The 25,446-nt window shown below is 40.5% G+C and overlaps 2 protein-coding genes across 2 annotated transcripts; one reads left to right on the forward strand and one right to left on the reverse strand.

Moving 5' to 3' along the window:
- The first annotated feature begins 1,865 nt into the window (after window positions 1–1,865).
- pmvk (phosphomevalonate kinase) lies at window positions 1,866–8,030 on the forward strand. The gene is made up of 5 exons (XM_085803284.1): window positions 1,866–2,032; window positions 4,709–4,772; window positions 4,865–5,017; window positions 6,642–6,771; window positions 7,530–8,030. The coding sequence occupies exons 1-5, from the start codon at window positions 1,866–1,868 to the stop codon at window positions 7,691–7,693; spliced, it is 678 nt and encodes a 225-aa protein (XP_085659410.1). The 3' UTR covers window positions 7,694–8,030.
- A 2,821-nt stretch (window positions 8,031–10,851) lies between these two features.
- Window positions 10,852–20,708, reverse strand: LOC146972879 (uncharacterized). Its single transcript, XM_085803216.1, has 8 exons — window positions 20,556–20,708; window positions 19,530–19,663; window positions 18,638–18,755; window positions 17,337–17,407; window positions 14,898–14,973; window positions 14,699–14,761; window positions 14,380–14,449; window positions 10,852–11,169 (listed from the first exon to the last, which is right to left on the reverse strand). The coding sequence occupies exons 1-8, from the start codon at window positions 20,688–20,690 to the stop codon at window positions 11,087–11,089; spliced, it is 750 nt and encodes a 249-aa protein (XP_085659342.1). The 5' UTR covers window positions 20,691–20,708; the 3' UTR covers window positions 10,852–11,086.
- Window positions 20,709–25,446: the final 4,738 nt, after the last annotated feature.

Raw genomic sequence — 25,446 nt, forward strand, 5'->3', positions numbered from 1 at the left:
ATAAAGAATTTGACCAACTCTCTCCTCTCCCCCTCCTCTCCGTCTCAGTGGTTCAGTCCGGATCAAACCAACTCTTTTTATATTTATTTTTTATTAGAAATACAAATCTTACAAGCACCAAATTTCAATATAAAATGCATTTTGAAACTGAGCTTCACATGTCAGCATTTCAATAAAAGTTTAACACAGTAACAGATGGAACAGGAAAGCCATGAAATAAAAAAAATTAATATATATATATATATATATAAAATATAAAAATTATAATTTGAGGTAAAAATTCAAATAAATAAGTAAAATAAATAGATATTTGATACAAAGAAGGTAAATGAAAATTAGGATCATATACAACAACATCACATTAGTTTTCTGGGGTCTGATGAAGGGAGAGATAAAATAAATGTTGATATAAACGTTGTGCATTCTTGGACTTAATGTTTTTGAGTGAGTCACAGAAAATAGAGCTCTTTTAAGGTTAGGTTAAGAAAATAGAAAACCACGGGGTTACATTTAGAAATTTACATTTATGAATGAAATATTTTGCCAAGAAATTCCAGCTTCGAGTCTTTCAGAAAGACACCAAACCTTCTGTTACTGTAGCTACGTTCATTCTGACAAAGACAGGTTGTTATTCAGAAAACAATGACAAAATGCATCCCAGAATAAAACAGAAACATTACAAGAGAAGAAAAGATGTTCTTGTGTTTCAAACCAAATCCCCCCCCCCCCCCCCCCCTCTCAGTGGTTCAGTCCGGATCAAACCAACTCCCCCCCTCCGTCTCAGTGGTTCAGTCCGGATCAAACCAACCCCCCCCCTCCGTCTCAGTGGTTCAGTCCGGATCAAACCAACCCCCCCCCTCCGTCTCAGTGGTTCAGTCCGGATCAAACCAACTCCCCCCCTTCGTCTCAGTGGTTCAGTCCACATCACGTGTTACCGTAACGGCGCTAATAGACGACGTCATCGGTGAAACTCCGTCTACAAACTGACTTCATCGTCAGTCACCGACACCGTGGGGTGACGTCAGCTGATCGGTTCTGGATCGATCCCGGGTCTGATCGATCCGCCGCGTCGGTCCGGGGCTCCTACGTCACCCGGCGGGGCTTTTATTGTGAAGAGCTTCCGGTCTGCTCGGTCAGTTACGGTATCGAACCGGATGGTCCGACCGGCGGAGCGCGAGCCGCTGGTCCAGGAACAGCTGATCGATCAGGAACACAGAGGAACTAAAGGGGTAACTCACTAACTTTTTTTGTCACAAATGAGATTTAGTCATGTTTGGGACATTAAAGGTTCAGCTGCTGCATGTGGAGAAATATCTGGACTCAACTTGATCTTATCTGGGATGTATTTATATCTGAGGTGGTTTTCACTGTAAAAAGCTGTGGTGAAACAACAAGACAACACAGTAACTAGAGTAACTAGAGTAACTAGTTACCTTCTTCTCTCTGTGTATAGATGATCAACACGCTCTACTGTACAACAGGCTGCTGCCAGTATGAACCAATAGGAGTTAGTTTCCTCTTTCTTGTGTTGTATGACCAGATTAGATTTAGCCTCAATGTACAGACAGACAGAGGAAACTCTGAAACTCTGAAATAAGGTAACATGTTAAGTTTGAGTTCAATATTTTTACACAGCTAGACTAATAACTCACAAAATCAAGGATTTGACCAGTTTTCAGAATCCTCAGTTCAATACTTTGACTGGACAACAACAACAATACTTTCAACTCATTTCTCTCAGAACTGCTCTGAGGAGTTTTACCCCGTTCTTCTGTTGTCGGACAGAACAGCTGATCGATCAGAAACACAGAGGAACAGCTGATCGATCAGGAAGCAGCTGATCGATCAGGAAGCTGAAGGGTCAGATGGAGGACCAGGACCAGGACCAGGACCAGGACCAGGACCATGACCAGGACCATGACCAGGACCAGGACCAGGACCAGGACCGGGTCTCTGGACCAGAACTGGTCCTGGTTTTCAGCGGGAAGCGGAAGTCTGGGAAAGACTACGTCACCACCCTGATCCAGGAGCGGTGAGTAACGATATCGATTATTGATCAGACAGAAGTTCTGATCAAAAGTTCTGAACAAGGTGGCAGAGATCGATCAGAGCTGGACCGGGACCGGGTCTCTATTAGACCAGAGGACTGTAACTGTGAAGCCAGTGAGCTACATCACCATGGTAACAGATGGAAGTAAAGTTGATAATTTCACTGTGATGCTAAAAGTGAACTAGGTGAATTCACCTCATGTGGGAACTTCAGCTGAAGAGGCTGTAGAGGAAAGTTCATGTGAATGTTTGTACATGTTTGTAAACGCTCACACCAGCTGTGATATTGTGAATGTCCCTCCTTCGGGATTAATAAAGTTAATTCAATTCAATTCAATTCAATTCAATATTGCGTGATCAAAACCACATGACATCTCTAATGTCCAGTCAGAGGTTTGTGAGGGAGAGCTCCCTGTGTGCAGACCAACATGCTATTTACATAGCTGGGTTTGGACAAAGTTAATGTTAAGGCCATCATTTATTTAAAAAAACAATATTATTGCAATTTTTTGTCAAAATGTAGGATATTCATAATATATTGATGCATTGAAATATATCTATATATAAATGAATGTATTTCAGATCACAGTGGAAAAGAAGAGTCAGGCAATGAGACAAAACCAGGGAAAGAAACAATGGACAAGACAAGACAGTTTTATTAGTATAGGTAGTTTTTATAAACACTTTGTCTCAAAGGGCTTCACATGGAGAAGAACCAAATAGTGAAGTCAACCAGTGGAAAAAAGACAGGATGAGGGGAGACATGACTGAGGAAGGTTGTTGACCCTAAGGCCACTCTGTAGCCAAGGGTCAAAGGTCACCGGTAGAAAACCATAATATTAACAGAAGACGAGGCAGAACTAGGACAATAAGTGATGTTATTGAACACTGGTTTGTAATCTGGCTTTTATCATGTAAATTAAAATGACTCTCAAACAGAGTTTTTACTGTCCCACATCAGGGAACAGAGATCGCTGGAGAAAACTTTGCAGTCAGAGTTTAAACATGTTTGGTATTTCTTTTAGTGTGTGTGTGTGTGTGTGTGTGTGTGTGTGTGTGTGTGTGTGTGTGTGTGTGTGTGTGTGTGTGTGTGTGTGTGTGTGTGTGTGTGATATGATAATCTTCTCTTTGGATTTCATCAGATCACAACCTCAGGATTTCAGAAAGGTACAGGATGTAGATTGAAAGAGTTTGCTTCATATCGCATTATAAAACGTAAAGGTGAAATCCAGCGATCTGATTGGTTGTTAGCCGTGGTATAATGAGCATATACCACGACTATTATTCTAAAGCCTTATCACAGCGTAGAGTCCAGGCAACCCAGCTCAGTTTGGACCCAAATGTAGAACTAACAGTAACAGAATGTTTTTCACCATCCATCATTTCTATGAGGTGTCCAGAACAACAAACTAAAAGTCCTAATGAATCCTAGTTGGAGAAATATGTTTAATTCTCATCAATCCAACAGTGATTTACTGTATAAAGTCTATGGTGCCGACAACAATACACCTCAATGGGGCTGTTGTCAAAGTCAAAAGTCAAAATCATTTATTGGTCTCCCGAAGGAGAAATTTCTCTCGGACAGAGAGCAGTGCTGCTTCACAACAAAGACAAAAACAGTACAGGGGAAAAGCAGCAGAGAAATACTAAAAACATACAATAAGAAAAGTACTAGTGGCAGATGTGTGGACACGCAAACATTCATACACATCATCACACAAACTGCTCATTCATAAAGTTAATGGACAGAGGGATGAGCGAATTATGAGGCGATTATGCCTGCAAACAACACGCAAACATTCATACACATCATCACACAAGCTGCTCATTCATAAATTTAATGTTTTCCTTTACTGCTATCACAATGAAACTTTACACAATGAAAGTATCTATGAAATGTAACATTTTTTGTATTACAAGATTCTTGGAAAATGAATTTGAATATGCAAATGAGCCACACACTAATGGAATATGCCCAAAATACACCCGAATAGGCTTATTTTCTTCCTTTACTCCGACAACAATCACACTTTTACACAATGAAAGTAGACATGAAAAGTAACAAAATTTTGTATTACAAGGTTTTTTGAAAATGAATTTGAATATGCAAATGAGCTCAACACTAATGGCATATGCCCAAAATACACCTGAATAGGCTTCTTTTTTTTCCTTTACTCCTACCACAATGAAACTTTACACAATGAAAGTAGGCATGAAAAGTAAAAGAAATGTTGTATTACGAGTGTCTTGGAAAATGAATTTGGATAACGGGGGCGGGACTAGATCAGCTTTAGCTTCTCCCGCTTTCCCTTTCGGCCATGTGTGTTGTATTATTTAAACTAAGATGAAGTGTGATGATGATGATTTAAATTGACATGCCCGAAATAAACAAATTGATTGATTGATAATTTGAATATGCAAATGAGCAATACACTAATGGAATATGCCCAAAATACACCTGAATAGGCTTATTTCTTTTTCCTTTACTCCTACCACAATGAAAGTAGACATGTAAAGTAAAAAAAAAATGTATTACAAGTTTCTTGGAAAATGACTTTGAATATGCAAATGAGCTCAACACTAATTGACTAATGGTCAAGAAGCCATGAAGCCACAAAATAACTAAGTTCTTAGTCCTGATTCTTCTCTCTGGTTCCAGTCTGGGTCCGGCGGTCTGCGTGGTGCTGCGTCTGTCCGGTCCGCTCAAAGGCCAGTACGCTCAGGTGAGAACACGTCGTCGTAGTCATCACCACGGTAACGTCTGTCTGTCTGTCTGGTCACCATGGTAACTGGTCTGGTCCCACCACCACCACAGGAACACGGTCTGGACCTGGACCAGCTGCTGGGTCCCGGTCCCTACAAGGAGCGTTACCGCGGCGACATGATCCGCTGGGGCGAGGAGCGCCGCCGCCGCGACCCCGGCTTCTTCTGTCGCCTAGCAACCAGCGGCGCCCGGCAACCGGTCTGGGTGAGTGAGGCTGTGCTGTGATTGGACGGTGGTGAGCGAGGTTTTCCCTCTATGGTCGCTGCATCATGATGCCAGTGGGAAAAATGTTTGGAGTGTTTTTATGTCTCAAAATAGACTAAATAAACATCATCTAAAGACATTTTAAAAAATTATTTATTTTTGGAAGTTTTTTGACATACCAGTGCAGTAAAGTAACAATAGGCTTTCAGTACTTTACTGCACTACCTCGCATGTTGTAGCCTATTGTATTTAACATCAAGTAGCATCAAGTGAACACAGCCAATGTTTTGGACATTTAAAGTGCATTTTTATCTGGTGCACAGAGCCAGACAGCTGATAATATACTTCTCCACCTCGGCTTGATGCTGATGTGCTTAGCTTTTCTTAGAGCTCTGTAACAGAGAGTAACTACAGCATCGGTCCAATGGCAGCGCCTCCTGGTGGAGGAATATGGAACTGACATCTCTGCATTGTTGGTGAATGAGCAGTGTGGTGTTTTCAATAATTTAAGGACATTTATAGATCACCCACGTTAATAGCATCATTGAGGATCCTTTACAGATAAACATTAACACAGAGGAGAGTAAAAAAAACAGTTGTCTACATGAATGTTTCAATCTACATTTTATAATAAACAAATTATAATTATAATCTGATATGACCAAGACACCTAAAAACAAAAACACGGCCGTTTTCATCAATTTACCAGCCAGTGGGCAACACACATACATTGGAGTGAATGGGTTTTCTGGGCGCTGCTGCAATACCCATATCCTGCCACTAGGGGCGCAAAACCCTTAAACCATTAAACTCTTAAACCCTTAAACCCTTAAACCCTTAGACCCTTAAACCCTTAAACTCTTAAACCCTTAAACCCTTAAACCCTTAGACCCTTAAACTCTTAAACCCTTAGACCCTTAAACCCTTAAACTCTTAAACCCTTAGACCCTTAAACTCTTAAACCCTTAAACCCTTAAACTCTTAAACCCTTAAACCCTTAAACCCTTAGACCCTTAAACTCTTAAACCCTTAGACCCTTAAACCCTTAAACTCTTAAACCCTTAGACCCTTAAACCCTTAAACCCTTAGACCCTTAAACCCTTAAACCCTTAGACCCTTAAACTCTTAAACCCTTAGACCCTTAAACCCTTAAACTCTTAAACCCTTAGACCCTTAAACTCTTAAACCCTTAAACCCTTAAACTCTTAAACCCTTAAACCCTTAAACCCTTAGACCCTTAAACTCTTAAACCCTTAGACCCTTAAACCCTTAAACTCTTAAACCCTTAGACCCTTAAACCCTTAAACCCTTAGACCCTTAAACCCTTAAACCCTTAAACCCTTAAACCCTTACCACAGGAGTCAATGGAGGTGTCCTTACTCTCTTTTACACTGCTCTAGTTGGTCAGTGGTGACGCTGCTCCCTGATTGGTCGGTGGTTAGTAACACTGCTCTGTGATTGGCCGGTGGTTAGTAATGCTGCTCTGTGATTGGCCGGTGGTTAGTAACGCTGCTCTGTGATTGGCCAGGTGGTTAGTAACGCTGCTCTGTGATTGGCCAGGTGGTTAGTAACACTGCTCTGTGATTGGCCAGGTGGTTAGTAACACTGCTCTGTGATTGGCCAGGTGGTGAGCGACGCGCGGCGCCTCAGCGACCTCCAGTGGTTCTGGTCTCAGTTTCCTCGACAAACTCGAAGCGTCAGAGTTCAAAGTTCAGAAGAAACGAGGAAACAGAGAGGATGGAGCTTCACTACAGGTGAGACAAGACACCTGTCTGTCTGTCTGTCTGTTTTACCTGTCTGTCTCTGTCTCTATATGGAAGAATGATCCTATCTTTAATCAAGTGCATAGATTTTCAGTTTGAGAGCATCATTTCAGCTCCTTTGCATGCTCAGATTTTTTCTCCTCATGCTCACATTTTGTGCTCACACTTAAACATCTGCTGCTTTCTTTCTAAATGTGCTCAAACTCAAACATCACATGGCTGTGCTCACATTTCTCCTTCTTGCACACAAAAAGTTTGCTCGCATTCAAAAATGTGCCCTGTGCTCGCGCTCAGATCTCAGTGCACGCGCTCAGATCACGTACGTGCTCACAGGTCAAGGTGCTGCTCAGACTGATTTCTGAGTTTGAGCACATTTAGAAAGAAAGCAGCAGATGTTTAAGTGTGAGCACAAAATGTGAGCATGAGGAGAAAAAATCTGAGCACGTGAAGGAACTGAAATCACTGAAATGATGCTGTCAAACTGAAAATCTATGCACTTGATTAAAGATAGGATCATTCTTCCATATCTCTACCTGTCTGTCTCTACCTGTCTGTCTTGTCTCACCTGTCTCTCTCTCTCTACCTGTCTCTCTCACCTGTCTCTCTCTCTACCTGTCTGTCTCTACCTGTCTGTCTCTCATCTGTCTCTCTCTCTACCTGTCTGTCTCTCTGTTTCTCACCTGTCTATCTCTCTGTCTCTCACCTGTCTGTCTCTCACCTGTCTCTCTCTCTACCTGTCTGTCTCTCAGGTGTGGACGATGCTGAGTCAGAGTGCGGGTTGGACGGCGGCGTGGACTTTGATTGGCTCATCACCAACGAGGGCGACGCCCCCTCGCTGGACGAGCAGCTGCAGCCAATCCTGAGGCTCGCAGAGCAGGCCGTGACATCATCGACCAGCAAACCGTCTCCATGACGACCGAGAACTGTTCCCAATCAGCTGATCAACGACCAAACCGGACTGTGACGTCATCGCTCTGGACTCCTTCACCTTTACCTGCTTGTCACCGTGGTAACAGGTGACCTTTACCTGCTTGTCACCGTGGTAACAGGTGACCTTTACCTGCTTGTCACCGTGGTAACAGGTGACCTTTACCTGCTTGTCACCGTGGTAACAGGTGATCTTTACCTGCTTGTCACCGTGGTAACAGGTGACCTTTACCTGCTTGTCACCGTGGTAACAGGAGCAGCGGCGGTCGATCCTGTTCAACAGGAAGTTGTTGTCCCTCCAAAATAAAATGTTGGATTATATATTTTAATCTTGTGTGTTTGTTTTTCTTTTTCCTAAAACGCCGAGCAGACGTTACTATGGCGACTAGAGGATTTAACATTTAAAAGCTCAGTTTGACTCACAGGAATCAACATCGTAGATATCAACAACGTCTTTCTGACTGGTCCTAACTACATTTAGAATAGTTGGATTTTTTATTCCAGATCTCTGTAATTCAGTTTTACCTCTTGTCAAAAAGAACATTTCAGATCCACAACTACGTACTTCCCCTTTAACCGTTCATGTGTATGGGGTTTGTCATTACAGATATCTACAGTTCAGCTGCAGATATCCACTATGTGAATTACAGATATCTGGAACTGAATTACCACTAGTACTAATTCAGTTTGAGATATCTACAACGTCATTTTGCCTACTAGTCAAAACTTAATTTCCGAGTTCCATTGTTCACTATAATATAATTTTTTGCAGGAAAAACACAGTTTTTATTTGGACCTAACCAACTCACGTATCCCTCCGCCCAGGGTTAGCGCCCGCCGATCAGCAGTTGGTTAGGTCCAAATAAAAACTGTGTTTTTCCTGCACTTTGAGGGGCTGGAAAAAATTATATTATAGTGAACAATGGAACTGTGTATTATTTTTCAGGTAAAACCTCTTTTAGGCCGTGAAAATAGGCCGTTTCTTTGGGTCTGTTCACAACACTGTATGTTGTAAATCTCTGGGCAGGGCTATTATGGGCTGGCGTTGCTAACGGGAGGAGTGCAGAGAGTCTTCTACTGCAATTAAAGTACTTAGGGGCTATTTGGAGATCATACAACCACACTTTAAAAAAATGATACTATCCCTTTAAAGATATCTGTAACTGGAATTAGTACTAGTGGTAATTCAGTTCCAGATATCTGTAATTCACATAGTGGATATCTGCAACTGAACTGTAGATATCTGTAATGACAAACCCCATACACATGAATGGTTAAAGGGGAAGTACGTAGTTGTGGATGTGAAATGTTCTTTATGACTAGAGGTAAAACTGAATCACAGAGATCTACAACACATCCAGTCTGGTTTTAACCCTTGATTCTGGGAGAGAATTTGTTACACTCATCATATTGTATAAAACAGCCTCAAAATAGTACATGTTAATATTTTTTTTCCAGTTTTTTTTGCATAGATCTTCTAGTCTACTTCTCCTCTGTTGATCCATACCAAATATTCAATTAATTTCAGACTTTTAACCCCTTAAATTCCAGTGTATAGGGCGCTAGGAAAAGAAATCGCAAAAAAAACACACACAAAAAGGGGGGGATTTTCAAAATAAATTTGATAAAATGTTGGATCAAATATTTTAATCTTGTGTTTGTTTGTTTTTTCTTTACGTTAATGAATGAAGGGATCAGTGACATCATCAGCTGTGAGTGCTGTTACCGTGGTAACAACAACAACAACAACAAGGACTCGGACGCAGCGACTCAGGATCGGTGCTTTTATTTTATAAAATCCTGTCATGATTTATTACAATGAGCTGTGACATCATCAGCATCGGCACGGTGATGATGACATCATCAGCACGGTGGTGATGACATCATCGCCGGCGTCCAGGTAAAAACATCTCTTAAACTTTATTATTCATCATCGGTAGAAAACACCGAGCTGTGATTGGCCGCTGGGTTTCACCTCCTTATATGGCAGTGAGGCCACGCCCCCACAGACAAGACGCCTCATTGGCTGACAGGGTTAGGGCTGCAGAGGGGGGAAAAGTTCCAGAAACTTTCCATGGGAAGTTAAACTGGGGAATTTTGGAAACTTTCCATTGGAATTATGGGAATTTATGGGAATTATTGGGAATGTATCGGAATAAACTGGGAATTAACTGGAAATTGGGGATAATTTAAACAATCTGGATCATATGCAAACATAAATGTAAATATTTTGTTTTGTCATAAGCAGCTAGACATCCATGCAAAATAATACAATTAAAAAACATTTCAACTCATTTATTTGTGAGTAGAACTTTATCAAGTTTTAATTCTTTTACTGAACAACAAAAACAGGAATGTTGAGTAAAATATTACTACTACCCCCCCCCCCCAAATAAAGAAAAGTAGCAGTAGCAGTAGCAGTGTGCATGTGATTGAGGAATAGCATATAGATATTCAAGTTGTTACTTGCATTAAATTCCCATAAATTCCCATGGAAAGTTTTCCAACTTTGAAAAACCCCGGAATGTTGCAGCCCCATCTGACAGACAGGAAGTCGTTTCTAACCAACCAACCATCGATTATAGTGGCAGAGGAAAGAAAACCGATCAGACTCATTGATCGGCTGTTAGTGGATTAGTTGAAGAGGGAATGTCGTTCGTTAGGTCACCGTTAAAACTCCCTTACACTGCAAAAACTCAACATCTTTCCAAGAATATTTGTCTTATTTCTAGTCAAAACAAATCTCATTCTACTTAAAAAGTGTCTAAAAACAAGCTACTTTTTAATGTGATGAGTCTTATTTTACTTCTTTCAAGCAGATTTTCACTTGAAATAAGTAGAAAAATCTGATAGTGGAGCAAGTTTTTCTTTCTTATTACAAACACAAAAAACTTGCTTTCACTGGCAGATTTTTCTACTTATTTCAAGTGAAAATTAGTTTGAAACAAGTGAAAATGATCTAAAAACAAGTTCATTTTTAGGTGATGAGTCTCAGAGATTAGTTTTGACTAGAAATAAGACAAATATTCTTGGAAAGATTTTGACTTTTTGCAATGTAGAGACGGAAACACACCAGCCGCTCCTCGCCGTCTGGCCCCGCCCCCTGAACACGGAGGGGGCGGGGCCAGACGGCGAGGAGGAAGAGGAGGAAGAGGAGGAGGAGGAAGAGGAGGAAGAGGATTAAAGCAACACTTCAAACGTGACGTAAAGACTCAGTGAAGGAATGTGTGAAAGCTCAGGGAGAGGAGGTAAAGAGGGGTAAAGGGGGGTAAAGGGGGGTAAAAGAGGGTTTGGCCACATTGTGTCCTGACATCATTGTGACATCATGGTGACATCGTCATGGTGACATCGTCATGGTGACGTCACCGTCCCGTCGGGCTCAGCAGGAGTTGAGCTCCTCCATCGTCTGGTTCAGCGTCGCCTGCAGCTCCATGTTGGCGTTCCGGGCCGAGGTCAGAGCGTCTGAAACAGAACACCATGACATCATCATGACATCATCACGACATCATCATGACATCATCACCAACGACTCGTCTCATTGGTTGACGTATCGGTAGGGGTGTGACGATACACGAGATTTTAAGAAAACTACAATGACAAAATGACTAGCCGAGGTGCATGTGCATTCTGAAATGTTTTATTCTAACTCTTTACATGCTGATGTAAGCATGAGCTTTAAATAAACTTCTTCTCCCACAAATTGAAACTAAAACTAAACATTTATAAAAGTTAAAATAAAATGAAATATTCCTTTCTTTTTTTTCAAGTGCAAACAATATTATGTGCAGTGTTTCCTGTAGTGGCAGCGAGTTTGGTTTTCTCTGAAGAACTCAGCTGTGACTGAAAAGCCGGGCATGTTCAGCGGTCAATAAGGAGGCGGTTATTACAAATGAGGGGCATTTTTAAAACCCAGCATTAGCTACTAAACAACTTACTAAACAAAAGAGAATAAGTCAATAAAAGTAGTAGTGATAGTCGTAGTAAAGATGTAGTTGTTAATGCTTTGAGGTTTTTTTTTTAGGAAATAAAAGTTTCCTGGGGCCTGTTACTGTCCTCTGAGTTTCCACTGAGGTTTACAGCAGGGGGAATGTAAATCACTAAATGTAGCCTATAGTCTTAACATTAGGCCTAAAGATGAACACAGATTTCTTCTCTAACATATTTTGTTCACCCTGGGATGCGGTATTTTCATGCAATATCAGAAAATGAGGAAGATCGCCTCCGAGCAGAGCAATGCGAGGGCGGACAACGCCACTACTCGAGGTGCTGTGGTCGGGATACGATCTGACATCACAGCAGTTCGTGAATTCGTGTCAATATTGCGAGCTGACATGGCCAAAACTCGGGAGGATATGGCCAAGTTAAGCGCGGCAAAGGCTGCAGAGGAGATGGATGAATGAAAGAATATGGCAAAAAAGGGCTCTTACTCCACACCACACCATCAAATAATCAGTACACTGGACTTTGCTCTCTGTCAATTGGACCATTCTATGACTTTGTGACTTTGTGACATGCCAGGCTACAAGATGAGACTGTTGTTCACTCATGACGGACAAATATGGACACATGTGCAAACACACACGTAATCTGTATGTACTGTCTAGAGCTAAACTTCAGCTCTGTATACTGCCTGCTGCCAACATGTCATGTCAAATGTCATAAGTAAAAGTATGTTATATCAAAATGTAAAAAAAAAAAAAAAAAAAAAATTATGTTAATGATCTGTATACTATCTACTACCGTAACATGTTATGTCAAAATGTCATAAGTAAAAGAATGTTACATCAAAATGTAGTGTGTGTGTATGTATGTATATATATATATATATATATGTATGTATGTATGTATGTATATATATATATATATATATAATAATAAGAAAAGAAGAAAAAAACAGAAAGATATGTATGTATGACAAATATTCTTATTCTGTGGGTAATGGGGGCGGGACTAGATAAGCTTTTGCTTCTCCCGCTTTTCCCTTTCGGCCATGTATTGTATTATTTGATGATGAAGTGTGATGATGATGATTTAAATTGACATGCCCGAAATAAACAAATTGATTGATTGATTGATTGATTGATTGATTGATTGGTGAAAAACAAGGAGCAAATTATTTTGGGGCAAATTACTCTGGGAAAGTATTTGATTACGGATTACTCCTTTGAAAAGTAGCTATCCCAGTCAAGTTACTGTTCTGAATCCATTGCAAGTATTTAGGTCTCGCAAAACGTGTTCCCCTCTGTTTTTGTTTTGTTTTGTTTTTTAGGGGGAGGGGGTCACCACGAGCCGGGCCACTCGGACATTGGTTCGGGGCCGGATGTGGCCCGCGGGCCGCCAATTGAACAGCCCTGCGTTAACGTGTTCGATGTGTTAACGTGTTCGATGTGTTAACGTGTTCGATGTGTTAACGTGTTCGATGTGTTAACGTGTTCGATGTGTTAACGTGTTCGATGTGTTAACGTGTTTGATGTGTTAACGTGTTTGATGTGTTAACGTGTTTGATGCGTTAACGTGTTCGATGTGTTAACGTGTTCGATGCGTTAACGTGTTTGATGCGTTAACGTGTTTGATGCGTTAACGTGTTTGATGTGTTAACGTGTTCGATGCGTTAACGTGTTCGATGCGTTAACGTGTTCGATGCGTTAACGTGTTCGATGCGTTAACGTGTTCGATGCGTTAACGTGTTCGATGTGTTAACGTGTTCGATGCGTTAACGTGTTGGATGTGTTAACGTGTTCGATGTGTTAACGTGTTCGATGTGTTAACGTGTTGGATGTGTTAACGTGTTCGATGTGTTAACGTGTTTGATGTGTTAACGTGTTCGATGCGTTAACGTGTTCGATGTGTTAACGTGTTCGATGTGTTAACGTGTTCGATGCGTTAACGTGTTGGATGTGTTAACGTGTTCGATGTGTTAACGTGTTCGATGTGTTAACGTGTTCGATGTGTTAACGTGTTTGATGCGTTAACGTGTTCGATGTGTTAACGTGTTCGATGTGTTAACGTGTTCGATGCGTTAACGTGTTGGATGCGTTAACGTGTTCGATGTGTTAACGTGTTTGATGCATTAACGTGTTTGATGTGTTAACGTGTTGGATGTGTTAACGTGTTGGATGTGTTAACGTGTTGGATGTGTTAACGTGTTGGATGTGTTAACGTGTTCGATGTGTTAACGTGTTCGATGTGTTAACGTGTTCGATGTGTTAACGTGTTCGATGTGTTAACGTGTTCGATGCGTTAACGTGTTCGATGCGTTAACGTGTTCGATGCGTTAACGTGTTCGATGCGTTAACGTGTTCGATGTGTTAACGTGTTCGATGCGTTAACGTGTTCGATGCGTTAACGTGTTCGATGCGTTAACGTGTTCGATGCGTTAACGTGTTCGATGTGTTAACGTGTTTGATGTGTTAACGTGTTTGATGTGTTAACGTGTTCGATGTGTTAACGTGTTTGATGTGTTAACGTGTTCGATGTGTTAACGTGTTCGATGTGTTAACGTGTTCGATGTGTTAACGTGTTCGATGTGTTAACGTGTTTGATGTGTTAACGTGTTCGATGTGTTAACGTGTTCGATGTGTTAACGTGTTCGATGCGTTAACGTGTTCGATGTGTTAACGTGTTCGATGCGTTAACGTGTTCGATGCGTTAACGTGTTTGACGTGTTCTCACCTTCCAGGTCGTCGATAGTTTTCTCCAGTTTGGCCACTGAGCGTTCACCCAACTCTGCTCTGGTCTCGGCCTGAAGACACGGAGAGACAGGTGAGACAGGTAGACAGGTAGACAGGTAGAGGACAGGTGAGACAGGTAGACAGGTAGACAGGTAGACAGGTAGACAGGTAGAGGACAGACAGGTAGAGACAGGTAGACAGGTAGAGGACAGGTGAGACAGTGAGACAGGTAGAGGACAGGTGAGACAGTGAGACAGACAGGTAGAGGACAGGTAGACAGACAGACAGGTAGACAGACAGACAGGTAGAAACAGTCTCACCTCCTTCAGTTTGCTGCTCAGGTTCTTGATCTCCTCTTCATATCTGTCCTCCTTATGAGAATACTGAGACAAAGAACAGCCAATCAGAGAGCAGGACAACAGCCAATCAGAGAGCAGGAACAAGGCAGCCAATCAGAGAGCAGGAACACAGCAGCCAATCAGAGAGCAGGACAGCAGCCAATCAGAAGAGAGGACTCACCTTCTCAGCTTGAGCCTCCAGAGACTTTGAGCTGGTGAAAACTGTTTTCAGTTCCTCCTCCAACACTCGGCTCTTACTGCAGGACACAGGACACAGTTTACTACACATACACGTATACATTATATATATACTTTATATGTATATATATATATACACATATAAATACATTATATATATACTTTATATATATATATATATATATATATATACATATATTAGAGGTGTAAGTATACATGTATTTGTATTGAAGCGCTCCGGGTCAGTTCCCTGAAAGGAAGTTGTGTGTTTACAGTCGCCTGCAGCCGTTATGTCATGGCTACCGCTAACGCTACCGCTAATGCTACAGCTAATACTACCGCTAATACTACCGCTAATGCTACAGCTAATACTACCGCTAATACTACCGCTAATGCTACCGCCAATACTACCGCTAATACTACCGCTAATACTACCGCTAATACTACCGCCAATGCTACCGCTAATGCTACCGCTAATACTACCGCCAATACTACCGCTAATACTACCGCCAATACTACCGCTAATGCTACCGCCAATACTACCGCTAATACTACCGCTAATACTACCGCCAATACTACCGCTAATGCTACCGCCAATACTACCGCTAATACTACCGCCAATACTACTGCTAATGCTACCGCTAATACTACCGCCAATACTACCGCTAATACTACCGCCAATACTACCGCTAATACTACCGCTAATGCTACCGCCAATACTACCGCTAATACTACCGCTAATACTACCGCCAATACTACCGCTAATACTACCGCTAATACTACCGCTAATGCTACCGCCAATACTACCGCTAATACTACCGCTAATACTACCGCTAATGCTACCGCCAATACTACCGCTAATACTACCGCTAATACTACCGCCAATACTACCGCTAATACTACCGCTAATACTACCGCTAATACTACCGCCAATGCTACCGCTAATGCTACCGCTAATACTACCGCCAATACTACCGCTAATACTACCGCCAATACTACCGCTAATGCTACCGCCAATACTACCGCTAATACTACCGCTAATACTACCGCCAATACTACCGCTAATGCTACCGCCAATACTACCGCTAATACTACCGCCAATACTACCGCTAATGCTACCGCTAATACTACCGCCAATACTACCGCTAATACTACCGCCAATACTACCGCTAATACTACCGCTAATACTACCGCCAATACTACCGCTAATACTACCGCCAATACTACCGCTAATGCTACCGCTAATACTACCGCTAATTCTACAGCTAATGCTACCGCTAATACTACCGCTAATTCTACAGCTAATACTACCGCCAATACTACCGCTAATGCTACCGCTAATACTACCGCTAATTCTACAGCTAATGCTACCGCCAATACTACAACTAATCATACCACTAAAGCTACTGCTAATACTAATGCTACCGCTAATGCTATGGCCAATAGTACTGCTAATGCTACCGCTAATGCTACCACTAGCGAGAAAACAGAGGTCTCTCTCTCTCTCTCTCTCTCTCTCATTCATTTATTAGGGCCACGGGCCATCGCACCGGGCTCTGGTCCCTGCAGTTATGAAATAGCTGCAGGGACCAGTCAATGTGGTACTTGCCTTATTTGGTCAATGTGTACTTCCCCATCCTTAACCCCTGCCACCTTTACTCTCCTGACCTGCCTCAGCCTGTCTTAACCTTTGTCTGACTCATCCTACTTCCCCTTTTAACAGATTACAGCAACTATTCCATCAGTTTAGGTTTCATAATACTTTCCCCTAGTTACATTTAGCAAAAATAATCTCCTTTAATTATAATACCATAACCATAACACAGCATACATCTGAAGGCTGAGCTCGGGACCCTCAACTCTCCTTCAAAGTGCAGGAAAAACTCAGTTTTTATTTGGACCTAACCAACTGCTGATCGGCGGGCGCTAACCCTGGGCGGAGGGATACGTGAGTTGGTTCGGTCCAAATAAAAACTGTGTTTTTCCTGAACTTTGAAGGGCTGGAAAAAGGTTCAGGTAAAACCTCTTTTAGGCCGTGAAAATAGGCCGTTTCTTTGGGTCTGTTCACAACACTGTATGTTGTAAATCTCTGGGCAGGGCTATTATGGGCTGGCGTTGCTAACGGGAGGAGTGCAGAGAGTCTTCTACTGCAATTAAAGTACTTTGGGGCTATTTGGAGATCATACAACCACACTTTAAAAAAATGATACTATCCCTTTAAGAACTTACCCTTTAATTGGAGAGCTGGTCTAGTATAGGCCTTTTTTTTACAGGGGCCTAGTACCGGGGGTCTAACAGTGTGTGTCTGAGTGTGCGTGTGTGTGTGTGTGTGTCTGTGTGTCTCAGTGTGTGTGTGTGTGTGTGTGTGTGTGTGTGTGTGTGTGTGTGTGTGTGTGTGTGTGTGTGTGTGTGAGTGTGTTACCTCTCTCCCTGCTCCGCTCTGACTTCAGCTCGTTCCAGTTCTCCTTCCACCATCACCAGAGTCCGAGCCACCTGGCAATCAACACACACACGTTAGACTTAGAGCAACACACACACACACACACACACACACACACACACACACACACAGACAGACACACACAGACACACACAGACACACACACACACACAGACACACACAGACACACACAGACAGACACACACTCTCTCTCAGTACGTTTACACGCAGAGTTTAATCCAGCTCGGCTCAAAATTAGATTTTGGCGTCTAGTCAGACTTCTGTCCTTGTCTCCGTTTACCTGCAACTGAGAAACTGTAATAACTGACGGGTCCGTTGCCCCCTCATGGTGTCACCTGTTGTTTCAGCAGGTTAATACCCCCTCCCCCCCCGTCCTGTTGACTTTTTGGACTATTGCACATAGGCTACTGCACTTTTTTTTTTTTTTAAATCATTCTTTCTATAAATTATTGTTGTGTGATGTTCATATTCCTCTTGTTTTATTCTGTTTTTTCTCTTTTATCCTGTTGCTACTTGTTGGTGCTGCTGCACAAATGTAAATTTCCCCACTGTGGGACAAGTAAAGGAATCTTAACTTTTCTGTCACAGAGTAAAAAAACTGAATAGAAACAACTTAGCTTAATAATAAAACTTAGTAAGCTTAATAATAACACTTAGTAAGCTTAATAATAAAACTTATCAGCTTAATAATAAATTCTCAACTGCAGTTCCCGACCATTCGTGCTGAGAAAAGGATACAGGCTTCCCTTTTTTCCTCTCTCTTTTTAAATAAAACCCTCTTGCTGGTGGCGCTGTGTGAAATGCATTGACTCGGCGCTGATGTTGGGTTTTTATTTCTTTACTTTGCCGGGTTCGGGGGCTTCTCTGCTCCACTTGGTGCCGTCTCTACTGGGGGAGCAGCGCTACAGGTGCAGGTAGTACGATACCTACCTCGGCTTTTGGCCACGGTTCTCGGTACGGTTTCGCTATGTGTTTTGTGCAGAGATTTTTTTTTTCCTCCCAAAATAATGTTTAAAATGTATATTATTATTTCTAATATTAGGCTACTTCTCCTTGTAGAGCTCTGCAGTCGCAGCATCTGGGTGTCTTCGTCGATTTCAGTCCGACTGAGGTGTTTACCTGCACTTCAGTTGTCCAGTTAGAGTCGGATTAAGACAATAATTTGGTGTCATGTAAACGTACCCACAGACACACACACACACGCACACACAGACACACACACAGACACACAGACACACACACACACCCCTCCCCCCCCTCACCTCCTCGTATTTGCGGTCGGCCTCCTCAGCGATCTGTTTGGCTTCTCTGAGCTGCAGCTCCAGATGCTCCATCTTCTCCTCGTCCTTCATGGCTCGGTTCTCTATCACCTTCTTCCCTCTGGGGGGGCAGGGGGGCAGGAGGGCAGGGGGGGTTAATCATTCATTCATTCATTTAATTCTCTATCACCTTCTTCCCTCTGGGGGGGGCGTAATCATTAATTAATTAATCAATTAATCAATTAATTAATCGTGGTATTAAACATCACAATTATTTAATCGTAAAGTTTCCTAAATACCGTCACTTTCACAAAAAGATGATGTATGAACCGTATCGGCAGATGTTGCTCCAGAATAAAGGTGAATGCTCAGACACTGGTCCGTTTAACTAACGTAACACTGAACTGGTAGGAATTTAAATGTTAGCCTGTCATCATCATCTCACTGTGCTATCAAATAAAGGCAAAAAGCCAAAAATATACTTAAAAAAAACAAAAAAAACATTTAGTATAGATGACAATTCATGACCTGAGTATTTCAAACATTTCCCCTGGAGATTAACTGGTCATATATTAATAGATACTTGAAATATTTTGTGTAAACAATGAGTAATGTAGTTACATTTTGACTATTTGACTTTGACGTTGCCTGTATTTGATTTTACACATTCATAGTGTTGTTAAATTAATTAATGCAGAATAACCGTGATTATTTCTCTGACAATAATCGTAGCAAGAGCATGTATAATCGTGACGTCCCTACAGGTGAGGGACCAGTGAGTTAAGGTCTTAACAGGTGAGTGACAGACAGACAGACAGACAGACAGACAGACAGACAGACAGACAGACAGACAGACAGACAGACAGACAGACAGACAGACAGACAGGTGTCTCACCTCTCGCTCTCGTCAGCCACCTTCTCCACCTCGTCTAGTTTCTGCAGAGCGGTGCTCAGTCTCTCCTGAGCTCGGTCCAGATTCTCCTCACTGAGCTGCAGCCGCCGGCCCAGAGCAGACACCTCCGCCTCCGCCTGGGGGGGGCAGGGAGAGGTCGTTATGGCAACACACAGGTCACAGGTCGTTATGGCAACACACAGGTAGAGGTCGTTATAGCAACACACAGGTAGAGGACAGGTGAGACACCTCCGTCTCCACCTAATTAATTGTAAAACAGAAAGGTGAAAGACCAAAACCTTTGGTGTCGTCCAGCTATGACAACAGGGTGCAGGATAACTTTACGCCACTGGAAATCTCCCACTCAGTCCACTGTTAAGGAGTGGACACAGGTTTTAGGCTCAATGGCTACGAGCGGGTCGCCTACAGAGTGGCTGGGAGGGAAGATTATCTACTGTAACGAGCCGATGAACCTGCTGCTGCGACTATAGGGAGGAGGATCTGAATAAATGTTGGACTGTCCCTTTAATGAACTGATCAGTAAGTTGCATCCCTAACACTCACCTGTTGAACACCTGTCAGTGTGCGTTGGTTTGTCTACAGTTTCTACCTGTACAGGTGTGTATAGCTGTGTGTAGGTGTACACTGTAAAATCTCTACATCTTTCCAAGAATATTTGTCTCATTTCTAGTCAAAACTAATCTCATTCTACTTAAAATCAGACTCATCACATTAAAAAGCAGCTTGTTTTTAGACACTTTTTACTTCTTTCAAGCAGATTTTCACTTGAAATAAGTAGAAAAATCTGATAGTGGAGCAAGTTTTTCTTTCTTATTACAAACACAAAAAACTTGCTTTCACTGGCAGATTTTTCTACTTATTTCAAGTGAAAATTAGTTTGAAACAAGTGAAAATGATCTAAAAACAAGTTCATTTTTAGGTGATGAGTCTTATTTTAAGTGGAAAGAGTTTAGTTTGGACTAGAAATTAGACATTTTGAGTGTGTGTGTGTGTGTGTGTGTGTGTTACCTCCTCTCTGGTCCTCTTCTCCTTCTCCACCTCCTTCTGCAGCCTCTCAGCTCGCTCATCGGCCTCCTCCGCCTGCTCCTGAAGAACCTTGATCTTCTTCTTCACCGCCTCGATGCTGTTCACTCCTCCACTCATCTTCTTTTTCTTCTGATTCTGCACAAACAGCAGAAAAACTCTTTTATTAACTTTATTTCATCAGTACATTTCTCCTAATAAACCCACCAGGAGTTAGTCTGAGCCGTGTCATGTCAGGTGTCGTTGTAAAGCTCTTTCTCTCTCTCCTCAACAATGATGTCATTTCCTTTGTATCATAGCAACAAAACATAAAAGTAGGATTGACAATAACAATCTCTGTAGTTTTACAGTCCAAGTCGTTTTCTTCAGACTCAGACTCTGAGCTAGAAATCTCCACTTCAGCAGCTTCCAGACACCAAACCTTCCACTTTGATCCCTTTCTATATCCTGAAGGTTTTTACAGAGGGGATTGTTGATATGTCATTCACAGCCTCATTTATACAACATTTTATTACTACAAACATGGAGACATTAGATGTTTTAAAGGGCTGGTGACAGTATTTTCTCATTTACAGAGTGATAAAAAGAGATATCCACAATCCTCCTCTGGAAAAACTAAAGACTCTAATATGTCAACAAGATAAAACAAAGAATCTTTATTTCTGTTCTGGAAATCTATGCAAATGAGCGCATATTTGGTTACATATTGCCTCATTTACATATTTAAACATGTAATCTGACTAAACTTGTGATATAAAAACTATTAGTCTTAATGTGAGGGATAAAGGGTGAAACCTGTTAGTTTAAATGATAAAAACGAGATTAAACCAACAGAGTTTGTGAATCTTTAGCTACTTTTGTCTCAGTCTTAGTTGTTGTTTCTTTTAGCGTGACATGACGTCATCACCTTCAACACAACTTTATTCATGTCGGTGACAAACTGACACCAAACAGCAGCTCATCGATCAGTTATTGATCCGATCTGATCAGCAGTTAGTTAGCCTGTTAGCATGTTAGCTCCTGCTGCTGCTAGCGGCGGACCACCGCCCTGTTAGCCTGTTAGCACGCAGCGGAGCTAACGGAGCTAACAGGGCTAACGGGCTAGCAGGCTAACAGGGCTAACAGGCTAGCAGCAGCAGCGGACTGCACCTGGACAGACTGATCACCTGTTCGATTCCCCCTCTGAAGACACACACACACACACACCTGCGGCTCGAGCGCAGTGACAGCCTCACCTGAACCTGAAGGCACCGTCACTTCCTGGTTAGCAGCAGGCTAGCTGTTGGCTTTTTTTTTTTCAATAAATCTTTATTGACAGAATATAATCTATAATCAATACAAAGGCAGTTATTATTAATGTATCTTTGAACAGCAGCCAGGGGGCTAGGAGGCTACAGGCTATTAAATAAAAACAGAGAATAAAGAGCACAGTTAATATGTTTTCATATCTTTCTGATTATTATTAGAGTCACAGAAACTTAGCACTAAGTTACTGTTCCGTTTCCCTCTGGGATGCCACAACACAAACAGGATTTAGAGTTTAGACTACATTCAGCTTTTATTTCCCTAATATTATTATTATGATCAAGTTTATGACATAGTTACAGTTCTTTCTGTTTCTTACTTCTGTTAGCTGTTAGCTGTTAGCTGTTAGCTGCTAGCGGCTAACGGACTCTTTCACCTGGTGACGTCACGTGTCTCAGTCTGGAGCAGCGCGAGGACCCTGGGTCTGGGTCTGGTTGGTCCTGGTTCTGGTCCTGGTCCTGGTCCTGGTCCTGGTCCTGGTCCTGGTCCTGGTTCTGGTCCTGGTTCTGGTCCTGGTCCTGTAGTCCTGGTCCTGGACTTTGCTGCTTCCTGACTAGAGAGACAACTCCCAACAACTCAGGGCGACGGCTGCTTCCGGGTTAAGTTCCCTCCACAGGAAGTGACGTCACACAGAGATGCCTTTTCACAATAAAACAAGGTTCTGATGTTTTATACTTCAATGGAAGTTGGAAAACTACAGATAGATAGATAGATAGATAGATAGATAGATAGATAGATAGATAGATAGATAGATAGATAGATAGATAGATAGATAGATAGACAGATAGACAGATAGACAGATAGATAGATAGATAGATAGATAGATAGATAGATAGATAGATAGATAGATAGACAGGTAGATAGGTAGATAGACAGATAGATAGATAGATAGATAGATAGATAGATAGATAGATAGATAGATAGATAGATAGACAGACAGATAGATAGATAGATAGATAGATAGATAGATAGATAGATAGATAGTAGATAGATAGTAGATAGTAGATAGATAGTAGATAGATAGACAGATAGATAGATAGTAAGTAGATAGATAGATAGATAGATAGTAGATAGATAGTAGATAGTAGATAGATAGATAGATAGATAGATAGATAGATAGATAGATAGTAGATAGATAGTAGATAGTAGATAGATAGATAGATAGATAGACAGATAGATAGATAGATAGATAGATAGATAGATAGATAGATAGATAGATAGATAGATAGATAGTAGATAGATAGTAGATAGATAGATAGATAGATAGATAGATAGATAGATAGATAGATAGATAGATAGATAGACAGATAGTAGATAGATAGATAGATAGATAGATAGACAGATAGACAGATAGATAGATAGATAGATAGATAGATAGATAGATAGACAGATAGATAGATAGATAGATAGATAGATAGATAGATAGATAGATAGATAGATAGATAGATAGATAGACAGACAGATAGATAGATAGATAGATAGATAGATAGATAGTAGATAGATAGATAGATAGACAGATAGATAGATAGATAGATAGATAGTAGATAGATAGTAGATAGATAGATAGATAGATAGACAGATAGATAGATAGATAGATAGATAGATAGATAGATAGATAGATAGATAGATAGATAGATAGATAGATAGATAGATAGATAGTAGATAGATAGTAGATAGATAGATAGATAGATAGACAGATAGATAGATAGTAAGTAGATAGATAGATAGATAGATAGATAGATAGATAGATAGACAGATAGTAGATAGATAGATAGATAGACAGATAGACAGATAGATAGATAGATAGATAGATAGATAGATAGACAGATAGATAGATAGATAGATAGATAGATAGATAGATAGATAGATAGATAGACAGACAGATAGATAGATAGATAGATAGATAGATAGATAGTAGATAGATAGATAGATAGACAGATAGATAGATAGATAGATAGTAGATAGATAGTAGATAGATAGATAGATAGATAGACAGATAGATAGATAGATAGATAGATAGATAGATAGATAGATAGATAGATAGATAGTAGATAGATAGTAGATAGATAGATAGATAGATAGACAGATAGATAGATAGTAAGTAGATAGATAGATAGATAGATAGATAGATAGATAGATAGATAGATAGTAGATAGATAGATAGATAGATAGATAGTAGATAGATAGATAGATAGATAGATAGTAGATAGATAGATAGATAGATAGATAGATAGATAGATAGATAGTAGATAGATAGATAGATAGATAGATAGATAGATAGATAGATAGTAGATAGATAGATAGATAGATAGATAGATAGATAGATAGATAGATAGATAGATAGATAGATAGATAGATAGATAGACAGATAGACAGATAGATAGATAGATAGATAGATAGATAGATAGATAGACAGGTAGATAGGTAGATAGACAGATAGATAGATAGATAGATAGATAGATAGATAGATAGACAGACAGACAGATAGATAGATAGATAGATAGATAGTAGATAGATAGTAGATAGATAGACAGATAGATAGATAGATAGATAGATAGATAGATAGATAGATAGATAGATAGATAGATAGACAGACAGATAGATAGATAGATAGATAGATAGATAGTAGATAGACAGACAGACAGACAGACAGACAGACAGATAGATAGATAGACAGATAGATAGATAGATAGATAGATAGATAGATAGATAGATAGATAGATAGACAGATAGATAGATAGATAGTAGATAGATAGTAGATAGATAGATAGACAGATAGATAGTAAGTAGATAGATAGATAGATAGATAGATAGATAGTAAGTAGATAGATAGATAGATAGATAGATAGATAGATAGACAGATAGTAGATAGATAGATAGATAGATAGATAGATAGATAGATAGATAGACAGATAGACAGATAGACAGATAGATAGATAGATAGTAGATAGATAGTAGATAGATAGATAGATAGATAGATAGTAAGTAGATAGATAGATAGATAGATAGATAGATAGATAGATAGATAGACAGATAGTAGATAGATAGATAGATAGATAGATAGATAGATAGACAGATAGACAGATAGACAGATAGATAGATAGATAGATAGATAGATAGATAGATAGACAGATAGATAGATAGATAGATAGATAGACAGACAGATAGATAGATAGATAGATAGATAGATAGTAGATAGATAGATAGATAGACAGACAGACAGATAGATAGATAGACAGATAGATAGATAGATAGATAGATAGATAGATAGATAGATAGATAGATAGATAGATAGTAGATAGATAGTAGATAGATAGATAGATAGATAGATAGACAGATAGATAGATAGTAAGTAGATAGATAGATAGATAGATAGATAGATAGATAGATAGATAGATAGATAGATAGTAGATAGATAGATAGATAGATAGATAGATAGTAGATAGATAGATAGATAGTAGATAGATAGATAGATAGATAGATAGATAGATAGATAGATAGATAGTAGATAGATAGATAGATAGATAGATAGATAGATAGTAGATAGATAGATAGATAGATAGATAGATAG

This window comes from Trachurus japonicus, chromosome 16 (assembly GCF_045865225.1).
Source record: "Trachurus japonicus isolate A0001 chromosome 16, Traja_1.0".
In the NCBI taxonomy this organism is placed as follows: Eukaryota; Metazoa; Chordata; class Actinopteri; order Carangiformes; family Carangidae; genus Trachurus; species Trachurus japonicus.

Coding starts and splice junctions, on each gene's coding strand:
- pmvk (XM_085803284.1), top strand. CDS start 1,866: ATGGAGGACCAGGACCAGGACCAGGACCAGGACCAGGACCATGACCAG. Junction 2,033..4,708: donor ACCACCCTGATCCAGGAGCG/GTGAGTAACGAT, acceptor CTCTGGTTCCAG/TCTGGGTCCGGCGGTCTGCG. Junction 5,018..6,641: donor GCGCCCGGCAACCGGTCTGG/GTGAGTGAGGCT, acceptor GTGATTGGCCAG/GTGGTGAGCGACGCGCGGCG.
- LOC146972879 (XM_085803216.1), bottom strand. CDS start 20,690: ATGAGTGGAGGAGTGAACAGCATCGAGGCGGTGAAGAAGAAGATCAAG. Junction 19,664..20,555: donor AGAAGAGGACCAGAGAGGAG/GTAACACACACA, acceptor TGCCCCCCCCAG/GCGGAGGCGGAGGTGTCTGC. Junction 11,170..14,379: donor AACTATCGACGACCTGGAAG/GTGAGAACACGT, acceptor GTTCTGTTTCAG/ACGCTCTGACCTCGGCCCGG.